Source organism: Triticum aestivum, chromosome 7A, assembly GCF_018294505.1.
Source record: "Triticum aestivum cultivar Chinese Spring chromosome 7A, IWGSC CS RefSeq v2.1, whole genome shotgun sequence".
Classification (NCBI taxonomy): Eukaryota; Viridiplantae; Streptophyta; class Magnoliopsida; order Poales; family Poaceae; genus Triticum; species Triticum aestivum.
This window is the reverse complement of record NC_057812.1, coordinates 77,419,257-77,435,862: the sequence shown is the minus strand read 5'-3', so window position 1 is coordinate 77,435,862 and position 16,606 is coordinate 77,419,257. Positions and strand designations below refer to the sequence as shown.

The 16,606-nt window shown below is 49.3% G+C and overlaps 2 protein-coding genes across 2 annotated transcripts; one reads left to right on the top strand and one right to left on the bottom strand.

Moving 5' to 3' along the window:
- Positions 1-8,226: 8,226 nt before the first annotated feature.
- Positions 8,227-12,425, top strand: LOC123149022 (nuclear nucleic acid-binding protein C1D). Its single transcript, XM_044568550.1, has 6 exons — positions 8,227-8,615; positions 8,714-8,769; positions 9,152-9,206; positions 9,303-9,383; positions 9,464-9,709; positions 12,082-12,425. Exons 1-5 carry the CDS (start codon positions 8,393-8,395, stop codon positions 9,670-9,672), a joined length of 624 nt encoding a protein of 207 aa, XP_044424485.1. The 5' UTR covers positions 8,227-8,392; the 3' UTR covers positions 9,673-9,709; positions 12,082-12,425.
- Positions 12,426-12,483: 58 nt separating this feature from the next.
- Positions 12,484-15,368, bottom strand: LOC123149021 (uncharacterized). Its single transcript, XM_044568548.1, has 3 exons — positions 14,915-15,368; positions 13,618-13,746; positions 12,484-13,366 (listed from the first exon to the last, which is right to left on the bottom strand). Exons 1-3 carry the CDS (start codon positions 15,247-15,249, stop codon positions 12,697-12,699), a joined length of 1,134 nt encoding a protein of 377 aa, XP_044424483.1. The 5' UTR covers positions 15,250-15,368; the 3' UTR covers positions 12,484-12,696.
- Between the last annotated feature and the right edge of the window lie 1,238 nt (positions 15,369-16,606).

Genomic DNA, 16,606 nt, shown 5'->3' with positions numbered 1-16,606 from the left:
TTGACTGAAGCCTGTGCCAGCCTTCTAACAGGCTTTGAGGTGAGTGTTTAAAGTATAGGGAAAATATTACCGCATAGACAGTAGCCCCTGATGCTCTGTTTGGTGTTCACAAAGAAAAGCCGAATAGAGGATCAAACAATATCGCAGGAGTCTAATAGAAGTATGTCAATATGCATATGCAGGCTTCGCTACTGGCGTCCGCCGCACTGACTGTGGAGGTCACCGTACTGAAGCAGGACCTTAAAGGGTCCCAGGACGAGCTCGGCCTTACCAAGAGGCAGCTCGAGGAGAATAAAGGTAAGTAGTACCTAGTCTATGTATATGTATAAAAGTAATGCGATTGCAAAATGACAAGATCATCATGAATTTGCCAGGGGCCACGACCGAAGTGGCGACCCTAAAGCAAGCGCTGTCCGAGGCCGAAGATAAAGCAGCCAAGGAGCGCACCGAGTGGGAAAAACAAGAGGCTCGGGTGGGCGAGGTGCAGCAAGAGCTCCAGGCTCTCATGACGAAGCACGAGGCGTTGGAGCTTGACTAGAAGACGCGTGAGTCTGAGCTTGCCGCGGCCCTCGAGAGCGCAAAGAGTGCCAAGGCCGAAGCCCAAAAGGCCCTCCGGGAGATCGACACGATGAAGAAAATAGCGGCGGGTAAGGCATTCTATATGCAAAGCAAGCATGTAAAAGTAAATTACCGATTACTTACCCGAATTCGGAGCTCTCCAGGAGCATTCGCAGATTTTCCCCGTGGCGTGGCGGATGCCTCAAAGTTTTATTGGGCCGAGGATGGCAGCTCAACGGAGAAGTTGTTCTGGGCCCAGTATACTGGGACCGAACACCCAGTGTCTGTGAGCGATCAGCTAAAGCAGTTGGTCAAACTGCACAAGGCGGCTGAACAGGCCATGAAGGGCTTTATAGTCCGGCTGTGGCCTGGCGACGCCCTTCCGAACAGCTACTTCGGCCTGGTGAGGCGGCTTGTGGATGCCTGCCCGCGGCTGGAGGTCGTCAAGCGATCCGTCTGTATTGAAGGTGCACGTCGGGCTTTCGCCCGTGTGAAATTGCAATGGGTCAAGCTAGACGCCGTGAAGCTGATCAAGGAAGGGCCGCCGGAGGGCAAGGAGCATCGCCACCCCGAGATGTATTACGAGGGTGTTCTGCCGAGTGCCCGTCTCATAGCGGACGAGTGCACAAAAGATGTAATATTTGAGTAAAACTTTCTCGTGTGATCCTGTATTTATGAAAACTTGTTTCATATGTGCTATGCAACGCTTGTTTTAATTTAAAAAATTACCTTCTGTTTGGCTGTTTATCCAATCTGAGAGATGGCTAGTCCTCGGCTTCTGCCCCCATGCTGCGAGTGATGGGGTGTTCGGGATAAACCTGAGCACTCTTGTTCCCATTTTTGGGTCCTTCGAGGGAGGTGCTCAGCACAACGAACAAGGCAACCGGACTAATAATGCTTTATCACTCTCACTTAGCCATAGAATTCTATAATTTTAAATTTCGGTGAAGCCCCTAGTATTCGGAAGACCGAATTCGGGGCACGATACACGCCTTTAAGCCGGACAGGGCCGGCCCCTCGCTCTAAGCGGCATAAGTCTTTAGGGACTCGAAACCTCGCCGAACAGCGACCAGTCTCTCGCCTTATCATGACAGTCAGTTTTAGCTTTCTCTACTGAGGTGCTCAGCCAGCAGAACCGGGGCACAATCGCAGTAGTTCTCCTAGCGCTACCTTAGCCGATAGAGCGGAACGTAAGGTGCCAAAACATAGGAGCCGGGCAAACCCAACATTTGACCAAAGACATGATTCGGAGCTGATGCATATAATGCTATAAGTTCGGGGTGCCGCACTTGTGAAAGTGTTCGGACTTCTCACACCATATTGTGGGTACTTAAGCCCCTGGTGTATCGGCCGTACCAAAGTGTACGGTTGCAAGGCGTCATTAATGAACACATATATATATAACATGAATGCAATAATAGTCGTAATGGTATGCATTGCTTATTCAAAAAGGTGCGTTAAAGCAGAATGATACAGATAGTGCGATAAGCAAAGAGTAGGACTATGTCCATTCCAAGGGCAAGCTGATGAATAGCATTAAATCGAATACTTCGCTCGTTACTGTAATCCACCTGGGAATTCCGTGGTGTGACGTAGCTTTCTGCCTCCTTGGTTGATGCATCATGTGTTCGGCCATAGGTCTGCCGGACAGGGTTTCCAGAGATTAATGTCCTGAAAAAGAGAAAAATAACCAAGCGGGAAGCCCCTAGTGCGGTTTAAGCCGCGTCTTGGGGCGTGCCGCAGTTGTGCCCCCCTCCCCGCCTGTGCCCATGGTATTTTTAATGCGTAATTATGTACGCGTGGCACGAGTTTCGCCGCTTGGCTGGGACTGGGGTGGGGGCCGCATTGCTACGTGAGCTCAGATCGTGCCAGGCGGTCTAGTTGCCGATTGCTCCGAGCGCGCTTGAAGGTGTCCGGGTCTTGAAACGCCGAACTGGTGGATTGCCTTGAGAGGCTACTTTGCGCTTCAGCTGTGAGGGCCGCAGTGTACTCCTCCGTTCGGAGAGAGCATTTTGTGTTTCCATTGACTGTAATAACCCCACGAGGTCCTGGAATCTTGAGCTTGAGGTATGCATAATGCGGTACCGCATTGAATCTCGCAAATGTGGTTCGCCCGAGCAGTGCATGATAACCACTGCCGAACGGGAATATATTGAAGATTAACTCTTCGCTTCAGAAGTTATCTGGGGATCCGAAGACCACTTCCAGTGTAATTGAGCCTGTGCAATGGGCCTCTACGCCTGGAATAACACCTTTAAATGTTGTTTTGGTGGGTTTGATCCTTGAGGGGTCGATACCCATTTTGCGCACTGTGTCCTGATAAAGAAGGTCCAGGCTGCTGCCGCCATCCATAAGGACTCGAGTGAGGTGAAATCCGTCAATGATTGGGTCTAGAACTAGTGCAGCAAATCCGCCATGAAGGATACTAGTGGGGTGGTCCCTGCGATCGAAAGTGATCGGATAGGAGGACCATGGGTTGAACTTTGGGGCGACTGGCTCCAACGCATATATGTCCCTGAGCGCACGCTTCCTCTCCCTCTTGGGGATGTGGGTTGCGTATATCATGTTCACCGTCCGCACTTGTGGGGGAAACCTCTTCTGTCCTCCGATGTGCGGCTACTGGGGCTCCTCCTCGTCATCGCTATGTGACCCCTTATCCTTGTTTTCAGCAATTAACTTGTTGACTTGCTTGAACACCCAACAATCCCTGTTGGTGTGATTGGCTGGCTTGTCTGGGGTGCAGTGTATTTGACACGAGCGATCGAGTATGCGGTCCAAACTGGATGGGCCTGGCGTACTTTGTTTAAATGGCTTTTTCCGCTGACCGGGTTTAGAGCTTTTGAATCCGGCATTGACTACCGTATCCTCAGTATTATCGCTGTTAATGCGGCGCTTATGTTTGTTGCGACGGGACCTGTTATTGTCGTCCTTGGTATCCGAGGTACCATGGTTCTTTGACATATTGTTACTGCGAGCCAGCCAGCTGTCTTCTCCCGCACAAAAGCGGGTCATGAGTGTCGTGAGGGCTGCCATAGATTTTGGCTTTCCCTGACCAAGGTGCCAGGCTAGCCACTCGTCGCGGATGTTATGTTTGAAAGCCGCTAGGGCCTCTGCATCTGGACGGTCGACGATTTGATTTTTCTTTGTTAGGAACCGAGTCCGGAATTTCCTGGCCAATTCTTCTGGTTGCTGAATTATGTGGCTCAAGTCATCGGCATCTGGTGGTCGCACATAAGTGCCCTGAATGTTGTCGAGGAATGCAGCCTCCAGATCTTAATGCGGCCTCCAGATCTTCCCAACAGCTGGTGGACTCTGCTGGCAAGCTGTTAAGCCAATGTCGCGCTGGTCCTTTGAGGTTTAGTGGGAGGTATTTGATGGCGTGTAAGTCATCACCGCGGGCCATGTGGATGTGGAGGAGGAAGTCCTCGATCCATACCGCGGGATCTGTTGTGTCGTCGTATGATTCAATATTTATAGGTTTGAAACCTTCTAGGATTTGATGATCCATTATTTCGTCTGTGAAGCATAAGGGGTGTGTGGCGCCTCTATATTGGGCTATATCGCGATGCAGCTCAAATGGGTCTTACCCGCTGTGTTCGGCCCGGCCGGATTTACTTTTATTGTATCCGGCGTGATGTTTATCGTCTCGCATAGTGCCGCGCCCTCGTGATCCGTAGATCGATCTTGCATGTTTTGCTTTGTCCTCCAATACGTCTCGCAGGTCTGGCGTGTTTCCCCATGCTTTTTTATTTGAATGGCGTCGGGGTGCGGGCTGAGCTTTTTGCTGGAATACCTCTCTATCACGGCCACGAGGTGGCCGATCAGCCGCATCATACGCTTCTTCCTCCAGTCGAGGTAGCAGCCTGCATTTTGGGTAACTCTTGGAGGGGCGCTCAAGTTTATATTCCTTGGCCACGAGGACTTCAGTCCATCTCTCAGCTACCAGATCTTGATCAGCTTGAAGTTGCTGCTGCTTTTTCTTAAGGCTATTTGTCGTGGCCATAAGCCGACGCTTGAAGCGCTCTCGTTCGACGGGATCCTCTGGCACGGGGAATTCATCATCGCTGAGGCTTGCCTCGTCTTCGGAGGGGGGCATGTAATTATCATCCTCCTCCTCTTCGTATGTCGCTCTCTCAGGAGGGCTAGCTCCTCCATCCTCCTGCTCGAAATCTTGCTGGAGGGGGTTGTTGTTGTCTTCGGCGCTATCCGAAGTGTTATTACCTCCTGTGCCGGTATCACCACTTTTGCTTTGGCGGGACTTAGAGCGGCGCCGCTGACGTCGGCGCTTGGGTTGCTTCTTGGAGGGGTCATCCTCCGCTGTCTCGTTGCCATTGCCTTCTTTGGGTGTATCCACCATGTATATATCATATGATGAGGTGGCTGTCCAGTGCCCTGTGGGCAGCGGTTCCTCTTCGTCTCTCGCATCATCGTCCATACCGTCGATATCTTCGGAGTCGAAGTCGAGCATGTCGATTAAGTCATCGACAGTGGCTACTAAGTGGGTGGTGGGTGGGCCGCGAATTTTCTTCGTCGTCCGCATCCCAGTCCTGCCGGACGTAGTTCGGCCAGGACTCTCCTGACAAGGAGAGAGACCTTAATGAGCTCAGTATGTCGCTGAAGGGCGAGTGCTGAAAGATATTCACGGAGGTAAACTCCATATCGGCGCCCAATCAGATTCGATAGGAACGGGCGCAGGCGGTTCGGAGTCCGTGGCCGGAGAAGAATTCGGCAGTTTAACAACACGGCTCTCGGGCAAGTTAAGGTCGATGTTCGGCTCGATCGCCGCTAAGGGTAACGCCTCCGTGGCGGGGTCCATCCACCCGTCCATGGATGGCGCAACCGGCTCCGAATTGAGGGTCGAAGCGGCTGCCTATGCGATCTCCTGAACACTGTCCGATGGTAGAGCTAAATCGTGCTCATCGTGACCACGTGACGCACAAGGCAGAGGCTCAAATCCGTCAAAGATCAAGTCTCCATGGATGTCGGCCGTATAGTTTAAGCTTCCAAACCTGGCCCGGTGGCCAGAGGCGTAAGTTTCAATCTGCTCCAGATGGCCAAGCGAATTGGCCCGCAGTGCAAAGCCGCCGAACACGAAGATCTGTCCGGGGAGAAAAGTCTCACCCTGGACTGGATCGCCATCAATGATAGTGGGAGCCATCAAGCCTAACGACGACGACACAGAGGAACTCTCAAATGAAAGCACAAATGTTGGTGTCAAAACCGGCGGATCTCGGGTAGGGGGTCCCGAACTGTGCGTCTAAGGCGGATGGTAACAGGAGGCAGGGGACACAATGTTTTACCCAGGTTCGGGCCCTCTTGATGGAGGTAAAATCCTACGTCCTGCTTGATTAATATTGATGATATGGGTAGTACAAGAGTAGATCTACCACGAGATCAGAGAGGCTAAACCCTAGAAGCTAGCCTATGGTATGATTGTATGTTGTCCTACGGACTAAAACCCTCTGGTTTATATAGACACCGGAGAAGTTAGGGTTACACAAGGTCGGTTACAAAGGGGGAGATATACATATCCGTATTGCCTAGATTGCCTTCCACGCCAAGTAGAGTCCCATCCGAACACGAGACGAAGGCTTCAATCTTGTATCTTCATAGTCTAACAGTCCGGCCAATGGATATAGTCCGGCTGTCCGGATACCCCCTAATCCAGGACTCCCTCAGTGCCTTTGTGGTAATATAATACCCACCCCTCCAACATTGACTGGCTTCCCTCCTAGTAAGTGAATCGTCATCTCTGGAGTTTCAGTTATTCCTAACTCTAGCTCCATACTTGTGGTTACTTTGGTCGATTGACCTTGCATTTGCTATATCTATTGTGTTGTTTAGTTTCTACATATTGTTGTTGTCTTCCTTGCTTGTAACTTGACTCACCTTAGCAATTGTTAGGCTCACATTTATATTCTACACTTGCCTAAAATTGCTAATAAGTAATTAAAATTTGTAATTAAACCTATTCCACACCCAAACCAGTTAGAGGGTCACGCCCTACTCCGGGTACCCTGACCGCCCAGTGGTGGCTGGTATCTCTTGATGCCTCTGGGCACTCGGAGGTCCATGACCCTAGGAACCCGGACAACTTGCCGAGAACATTTCAACCTTGTAAAACCCTTCCTTTAGGAGACATTTTTTGGGAAGGCAATATGTGCATGAGTGGAATGAGTTTCCCAACTCCCTAATCTCAGAAACCCCTCTTAAATGTACGGTTTCTCCTATAACGCAAATCAATAAAAAATCCGTGCCACCAAAGAACACGAGATTCCAATGTCCTGAAATAAACTTGACGACTAACATTAGATCTCCCTGATCCTATTGTTATCAACACCAAAAAAGTAATTGGGTGACAACTGACAATGCACTTTCATGGGGCCTTAAGTACTCTGGTGGATACACATGGTTTGGAACAAAGTAGTGTTCCATCAATATACGGTGCTAGACAATCATTTTACGTTGAAGAAAAACCGTTAACCCAGCACTGATGCCCCCCTGCTCTTTCCTGCCACTATCATCCTCATTTATAGCCATTGCAATGGCCGTCATGCAAGGACACCATTGCTCGCATAGGAGCGGCCTTGGCTCCCAACCGCACGGCCGTCGCGAGCCCAGACATGTCTGTGGTGATCTTGAGGACCACTGTGGTGTCTCCCCCCTCCTCTCTGGTGACCACATCCGAGTGTGCCGAGCCCACCTGTCGCACTTGAAGATTATGCATAGCACATGTTCGACCAAATGCACGAGCGCCTATTTCTTCTCTGAAAATTGTGCAATGACTCATCGATTCGTATTTTTTCCGCGTGAATTAAATCATGGGAAGTGCCATTGTGCAAATGTCAAGCTCGAGATCGCTCATCCGGACTTTTTTTGCGACCCCCCCCCCCTGAAGTTTAACAATCTTAGAAAACCAATTCATTGCACGACCACCACATCATTAGTTGTGTATTGCCTAACTTTGCATGCCCAAACAGTTGCTGGTTTCTACAACTTAGTAGGTCTCAGTAGTGTAACACATCACGGCTGTGGCAACACAATATATCAATTAAATAAAATTCTATTGTGCAGTTGTCAGTTTTAGTTTTTGCAGATTAATCTATTTCGTGCATGATGGATAGAAGCGCCCGAGGGCGAGAGAAAGGGTCGTGGTTGGTTGCTGCGTCCTGATGATGCCACACCAAGATTGCAGGGAGGCAGTGCGTCGTCGCTAGTGTAGGCGTAGCAAAGGGTTGACAGGTTCAGGTGGGGGAACTTTTTCATTTGGACACCACTATCACGTGATGATGTTAGCCGATGCGCCATGCTCCCTTCTCAGGTCTTGGACGAGAGCAGGCATGGGTTAAGAATCCGACTACACATAAGGTGTTGTGCTGGATAACCACACGGCGAACATGCACGCTTTATATATTCTGTTTCATTTTGGCGCCCAAACTCGAGACAGGGACGCCATGATCAGACGCGGCGTCATTGGCGAGGGCTCGCCAGAGGCGGGGATGACACGACATCACCGTTGGAGGAGAGATGTTAGGCATGAGGAGGAGAGGGGCCCTGAAAGAAAGAAAAAAAAACAGAAGGCGGAGGTTGAAGATAAGGAGAGACAAGGTGCGGAGAAGAGAGTCCAAGAGAGAAACCGGAGGTTAAGATGAAGGGAATCCAACTCTCCGAGACTGTTCAATAGCCGGGTCCAATTAGATCACCGGTTGATCCCCAAACACGCTGATTTGAAACCCTAAAACACCCCCAACACAAATCGAACTCGCCTCGCTTTACTTTTTCGCCGAAAAAAGAAAGCTCTCGCTCCGCCTTCGCCGCCGCCTAAATCGAGACCATGGACAGTGCCGCCCCCGTCGCGGGAGCGCCCCCGGCGGTGCCGCCCGCGGTGCTGTGCGCCGCCGAGGAGGCCCTGGCGGCCACCGAGTCCGTGGGGGACCACCTCGCCGAGATGCTCACCGCAGCGGCCGAGGACCCCGACGCCGTCGCCGAGCTCCCGCCCCTGCAGCGGGCGCGCGCCTTCCTCGCCGTAGCCCACGCCGCGACCTCCCTCTTCGCAGGCACGGGCTCGCGCCTCCTCGTTCTGCCGTATAGCTCGCGCATACATTCCTTTCTTCTTTCTGAATAACAAAGGTCGTTTTTTCCCGGTGTTTTGCAGTGCGGCTGAGGTGTTCCGGGATTAATCCGGACGAGCACCCTATCAAGAAGGAGTTCGTAAGTTTCTCTTTGAACACACATGTGATGCTTCCCGGTAGTTGACGCGCAGAAGTATGTGACTGTGTTTGCCGAATATAGATAGATTTTTTGCCTGTCAGAACAGATCTGGCAGGGCTTGTGACTTTCACCTCTGACTGTTTAGTGGGATGCTGTCATGTTGGTATCTCTTAATCTGATGTTGGAGCACTAAGTTACTACTTATAGGGAGGGTGATTTGGACATGAGAAAGTTTTGAGACATGTGTTTTTGGGTGTCATGAGAATTACATCATGACTTTCCTTTTGTCTTTTGACGCGAAGCAAGTTGGAGATTTCCTTTTCCTTTTGTGTGCTCAAACAGGATGTTACATTCCTAAGAGCTCTCCTTCTTTCTTTTGCAGGAGAGGTTGAGCCTGTGGCAGGAGAAGTTAAATCGATTGAACGAATGGGACAAGGGTACTTGACTTGTTCACTCTTGTTGCGTGCTTGGCTTACAAATTGATATTCAGTAAGATTATAAAAACCAATAACAACCTGGATTCTGAATTGCAGCACCACTGCGACCTTCCACCACCGTGAATACGCAAGCGGCTGCAAGGTTCATTGGTCGTTCGTTGTCCCATTTGACAGACGGTATATAATTGCTTGTTGAATTTGTATGGTCTCGTCTCTGTATGGTATAGAGTTGTGGTTCTGATTCTTGTTACTTTCAGACCAGAAGAAGGGCATGCAGGCAATCAGTAAAGGGGAAGGGGCGGGCTGGTCTGGGAGGAAGAGGAAGTCACAGCCACTGCCAGAGAGGAAGTCTGTTCGTGCTGCTGCGGAAGAGTTCCTCGCGAAGGCTACTCAGGAGCTCATTGGGTATAATGGTAGCGGGGTGAAGGGCCCTGTTAGAACTATTCTTGATGAAGACGAGGACTAGATTGATGTGTTGGTCTTATCTCTTGTGCAGCTCTCAGGTATTTATTGCTGCTTTTGTGCATTCAGAACCTCACTAAGTATTTATTGCTGCTGAACAAGGTCTGTCAATGTTTGATGCAAGTCCTTTCTTCCGGGCATTACCACGGTAGACTTAGTACTATGCAGTGGCCTGAATGTTCTAAGACTGCCACTCCCTAAAGGAAAACTTTTCTTTCCATATGTTTTTATAATTCATTCTTACACTGTAAATTTGACCTCAAATAAATCACACGTAACAAATCCTTATTAATAAGGAATGGCGTCTTGGTAGTACCAAAGTAAACAGAGCAGTTCCTCAATGAAAAGCTATGCAAAGATGCCAAAGTGACATCTCGGAGGCACCGGAAGGATTTGCTCGGAAGTAACGGACCAATGCCAAAACGGCTCGGAAGTGCCAGGGAAAACTTATCGTAGCTAACAGAGAAGGTTTCAAACTTCAAAGGTAACTTTGATTGGCAGTACCAGAACAAGATGCGCGGCAGTTACAGTGCTGTGGAAAATTGGATTTGCTCTCTGGGTAAACTAACTCCTGAAGGATTGATAGTGATGGCTAGAAAAACACGGTGGTACTAGGGCTTTTGAAAAACGAGGAGTTGAGTGGCTTGAGTTGATTGTTGCAGGGCTTAGGCTTAGGATTTTCTTGGAGTTCAAATCAAAATACATTTTCTTGTACCCCTCTTGATAGTACGACTTCCCTACACTCTGAATCTCGGAAGCACCAAAAATCTAGAAATTTCATTGTAAAATCTCAGAACCACCTTCCGCCGACTCACCACTAATTCCATTCGTATAAACTGCCAAAACTCATCTAAGCTAATACCGAGTAAACCAAAATTGATCTCGTTTCTTGTGATTTTGTGCCGTAGCGTGCTGCAAGGCTGTCCTCGGCCTAGTGCGGTGAACGATTTGTCCAATCATTCACGGATCTCCGGTGGCGGATTTTGTGTCACTCAACCAACACTTGCTGACTATCATCACTAATCTCACTCGTACCACCAGTCAAGACTCAACTAAGATAGTAGTATGTGGCTTTTGAGTAAACCAAATCTGATCTTATTTCTTGTGCTGAGTGGCATAGTGTGCCAGGTAGCTATCCTCAACCTGCGCGTTGTCTGATCATTCACGACTCTTCGGCAACAGGTTCCGCGTCACTCAATAACCTCATGCTGTCTCCCACCAGTAATCTCATTTGTACCAGCTACGGAAACTCATTTAACCTTACAATGTCCCAGAGTAAACCAAATTGGACCTTGTTTCTTGTGGTTCATGGCATGCCAGTACCACGGGCATGTTGCTAGCCAGCTCTTATGAAAACTTTGGGACAATGTCAACGGGTCTTGGGAGGCCTGGGTGCTGTGAATTTCTCAGTTATGAATGTTTACTGAGTAGATGGTTGTGGAAAGTTGGTAATTAAGAGGGCCTCTGGCAGAAGCTCATTAGGAATAAATATTCAAGTAATGTAAATTTGTCAGTGTAAACTGAAGCCTGTACATTTCATTTCTGGTATGGTCTTATGAAAGTAAAAGATACATTTTTAGAAAAATTGGTATGAACATGGGACTATATTCTGGGAAGATGTATGGCTAGGTACCATCAGCTTAGCTGAGAATTACAGACTTTATAATCTGTGCAGCATTAGAAATGTAAAAGTTTCTGAAGTTTTTGCTGATGGATGGACTAGCTTTAGTTTTAGGAAAGTGATTTGGGGAGGGTTAGCTAGCCTGCGGGATCAAATGAAGAGTGATTGTGCTGGAGTGAAGCTCACAAATGAGATGGATAGATGCGTATGGACACTGACTAAAACTGTCAAATTTACGGTTAAGTCGGTGTACGGCGCTATTAAGGCTAGACAAGTCCCATGTCCTTTTTAGGAAACTTCAGTTCATTTAGATTCCTTTATTAAAAAGTTGAATTGCTCTTGTGGCTGGTCAGTAGGAAAAGTATTTTGACAAAGGATGTTGTGTCATGTGGAGGATGGAAGGGTACTCGTGGGTGTATGTTTTGCAGCCAGTTGGATGAGGGGATTGTTCTTTCCTTTCCGGGTAGCGAGGCGTGTTTGGTATGTGGTGAAATGTGCTTTTATTAACCTCAGAAAGTGATTCCCGATTCGTTTGCTGATCCAGACGCGTGGATACAAAGCTTTCCTGTTAGTCGTCGTAAAGGTGTGATTGCCTGCGGGTGTTGCCGCGGTACCGTGGGTCATCTGGAAAACATTGGTTGAATTATTATTGGAATGGACTGGATAGAAAGCTTTCCTGTTAGCTGCGTGGAACAGTGCGTGCTTCGAAGGAGCGCTGCCTTGAGATCCTACAGCTGTTGCCCTTTTAGTATCTCACACATTGGGTTAATTAATTGTTGGTCTGGATTGCAGGAAAGAGGAGCTTGGAAAATCCGTCGCGACGGCGCGGCAAGTCTTCTGGTCCTGGCGGCGAATGATTTCTTCGGCGTGAAGCGAGGCTGGCCTCCCGTCATTCTCAGGATCGGAGACGGCTAGAAGAAAAGCTGTTGTGAGGATAAGTCTCGTTAGCTGTATGTAGGGTTGGACATATGTATTTTTAGAGGTTGCTGTTGCTCGTTCGTTTTGAGATGTTTGGAAGAGTAATTCACCCCTGTGCGGGTCTTGTGTGCCAGAGGCACTTTTGTTACTCATCTGAGGTTCTCATGCATGTTGTCAAATGCTGGTCCCATTTGTGCTTATGTTTATTTTTATGTTTATATGTTGTGATTATGTTTATGTTTCGACGATCCTGCTGTGTCATCGTTGACAGTCTAGTCAGCATGCACTTGGGAATACCTGATAGTGATACTACCTATGAGAAATGGCGTTTAAGTATGCATACATACACGCACATCATCTAAGAAATGATGAGGCTGGACGTAAATTTCTGATGGTGATGATGAATTAATAGTACATAGCGAGGCTGAATAATTCGACTGTTTTATATACAGTTCATAATAATCATGCTTCAGTTCGTTCACAGAGCGTTCACGCGTCTCTGTGTTGGCCATGGGAGGAGGAAGGGGGGTCGAACGGGAATGGCAGCAGGTGCGCGTACTGGTCGTGCTGCTGCAGGCCGTGGTACTGGTACAGCGAGTAGTCGAAGCCGGCGGGGTCCGAGGCGGTGGCCGCGGACACGACCTCGGCGAGCTCCGGCGAGTCGTGGGTGCCCAGCGTGCAGTGCGCCGCCGACACGGCGAAGTAGCCCGGCCCGGCCGACGTCGTCGCGGCCGGCGATGAGAAGGACGCCGGGGCGAAGCAGCCCCCTCCCTGCAGCAGCCGCTGGCCGCCGCTCTCCGCCGGGGAGTAGCCCGCTGCTCCTGCCGCGGCGTAGGCGAACGAGAAGGCTGTGGTGCCGTGGCCATGGAAGGGCGGCGGCGGCGGCGGTAGCCCGTCGGTCTCCACCTTGAGGCCGTTCCTGAAATTCTCGAGCAGCTGCATGTCCGGGTCCGGCAACGCCGGTGGTGACCGTTGGACGTCGTGCGCGGCCACCGCGGCAGGAGGAGGGGGAGGCGCGGCGGACCGGCGCTGCGCCTGGAGGCAGGTGTGCGCGCCCTGGTACGTGACGTCGAACACGGCGAGGTCGGCGTCGGAGCGCTGCACCTGCCTCGTGGCGGCGCACCCCTGCGCGTTGCGGTACGTGCACCGGTAGTAACCCCTGCATGCGCGGCATATCCCCACCATCGTCGTCTCAGTCAGTGCCACAAACCAGAAGCTGGTCAATACTGTCTCTTCTTTCTACTATTTTTCTTTTTTGCAAACTCTTTTTTTATTTCTAATATTCTTTTTTGCATGCAATTTGTCTATCTAATGTGTTCATGAGCATCGGCAAAAATCTAGAATATTATGAAATTACACACCAGCTAAATCTACAATATTATTTTTCTGTAAAGAAAATCGGTCACTAACCTTGGGAACTTGGCGCCGAGGATGTCCTTCTGGCCGTACTTCCTCCAGCTGAACCCGTCGTCCGGCGTGTACTCCAGATTTGCGTCGTCGGGTATTCTGAATTTTTCGGTCCATCTTGGCAGCCCCTTCCTGTGTCATACCCAGGACCATGCAGGTTCTTTTAGACTAATTCAAATGCTAACTAATGCCCAAGTGCTGGCTATATGTATGGTCATGGTAGATCGATGCATTTCTCTTTGACCAAAACACCAAAACCCCACTTTGTGCCATTACTCTACGTCGCTTTCTAGTTTCCCCGTTCGAGCGGTCGGGTACCTTTCAGACAAAAATCTCCATATCTAAGAACTGAATAGTTATTTAATTATCCACATATTTGAGAAATTTAAAACAGGAATGAAAACTTCCATAGGAGCAAGTGATAAGCATTTGGACTGTGTATTTAGTTTCTTCTATGTTGGCTTTATGTTTCCTGGCGATGACATCTTGACGGGGAACAAAAAATGGCACTAACTTCCATTAGATCTCTCCGCTCTTTAATTCTTGCTGGAACCACGAGTACTCCTTTTATCTGTCAATTTGGCTATGCCATAATGATGCGGTTTTTGATCGGAAAAGGTTAACTAACTCTATTATATATGCAGGTGTTATTCTCTTGTAGTACAACTTGTCAATGTCATTGTCTATGCTACAACTATCGTAGCACGAGGCGTTGATGAACCATAGCGCGAAGAGATTGGAAGAGCTCAACGGCAGCAAGTTGATACCCCCAAGTTGATATCCCTGTCTGGATGGCAAGCATACATGCAACTAGTTGCCTAGTGTGTTATTGAATCATGCTCTAGTCGATTCATACAAACGTCTGAACTGATGGAGAAGGATGGACAATATATTTTAACATGTCTAACACCGTGTTACTACTTCTTTAGCATGGCTTGCCGCAATTTTTTAGCATGTTATTACTCCGCATGGTTGATGGTGCCATAGCGAAACAGTGTAATAATCTTATAGGATGCGAGAGTAATAAAGCCACTCCATCCGATCCATTTTGTACTAAATCGGCGAGAAATTAAAATGGATCCGACGGAGGATCATATTTGAGACCAAAACACGCAAATATTTTGAGCATGGATTTGAAGCATCGGCATGTGAGAAGAAAAAGAATTCAGAGACACAAATATGTGAGCGTTTTCACCACCCTACTGGCTACTATAGCTGGCTGGCTAGCTCGACATTTCCGTAGGTACGTAGAAAAAGTGCGCCGTCCTAAATTTGAAATCATAATCGTGTACGTACGCACCTTCTCTTGCAGACGCCTTGGCCTTGGCGCTCCTGCGCCTGCGCCGCGTCCCTGCCGGCGCCGGCGCCCTCGTCGGCCGACCGCGGCGAGTCCCCGCCGGCCGCCTCGATGGCCTTAGCGACGGCGATGGCCTTCCTGAACGTGCACAGCAGCTGCCGCGCCACGCCCCGGCAGCACTCGGCCGCCGGGCCCCGCCCGAGCAGCTGCCCCTCGTCGTCGGCCGGCGGCAGCTCGCCGAGGAGCCGCCTCGCCTGCTCCTCGCCGTCGGCCAGGATGCTCAGGAGCAGATGCATGCTATTGCCGTCCCCTCCTCCTCCTCCTGCACCGTCCTGCATGGCTAGCTAAGCTTGCCGGCAATGGCGGGCTGGCGGCAAGTACGAGGAGTGCAAGGAAGGAGCACGGCGAGTTCGAGTTCGAAGAAACCGAGGAGAAAAGTAGAGGAGAGGAGACGAGATCTGACGGTAGATCGACGATGATGTGGTGGCCACGGGCCACTGGATCGCATATATATGCGGAGCTGAATTGCTGATGCACTTCCGGTCCTAGAGTTTGACCCAGCGAAACCTAGATTTTTCGGGTTGACCAGTCTCCGGTCCTCATGCTTATCATCGTACTGCTGGCTTAGAAGGCCGGGAGGAAATTGCTAGGTCCACCCGGCGCAGCCAATAGGGGAAAAGAATTTCCCGGCCGAAAAGCTTATTGGCAAAGCATCATCTTTGTCAGTGGAGTCTAAAATTCCAGGATTGTCTCTTGTACTTAGTGTGGACATTCTGCTGATTAGTTGGTAAGGTGGATAGATTCGCTACTGTAAACCCAAATTTGTTTCTATTAACACAGTACAGACGCAAGCGCTCATACATATATGCATACACTCACCACCCTATGAATGCACGCACACACACTCTACGCCTATGAGCACCTTTTCAAGAATAATGCGAGCACCAGTACTTGAACCCTGGTGGGCTGGGGATACCACTTATCCCTCTAACCATCCAACCACAGATTGGTTCGCCTAAACCCAAATTTGTCGTTGTGTTTTCCTTTTTCTTTTTAACTACGAATTTGCTTAGAAATAGCTGGGAAATCGCCATCGCAAGGGGTACAAGGGAAACCCAGGGGAGCCTTCCTTAAAAGTAGCATACTGATGGTTAAAGAACAAAATGAAGTGTGATGCCTAGTTTGGGGAAATAGCAGGATGCCAAGGCCATGGTACCACTGCACAAAATTCAAATTTTTAAGACTTAAATTTTTTTCCAAAAATTGGTCAATGCTCACAAGATATGTATCCCTAAAAAAGTTCAGATCCATATTTGAAATACTCTTGGAAAATATCAGGCGATACCATGGGTTAGATGATCCCCGCTGTACGAAAATCAAATTTAGAGTGTTTCACTATATAAAAAAAATTAAATCCAAGTCCGAAATACTCATGGAGAACAAAAAAAAGAGACAAACCCCAACGTGAACAGTTACATTTTGTCATCATGTCCCTTCTTCATTTTCGATCCACGAATTTGCTCTGAAATAGCCGCGGAATCGTCCCCGCAAGGGAGGAACGGCCGGAGGAAAACCCACGAAAGCGACACGGTTCGGCCGGACACCTGGTGCGCCTCACAAAACGGCACGGCGATGCATGTAGCACCAAAAGAGGCCGAAATGTATATGCTCCTCCCTCCCTGACTGAAACCTCAG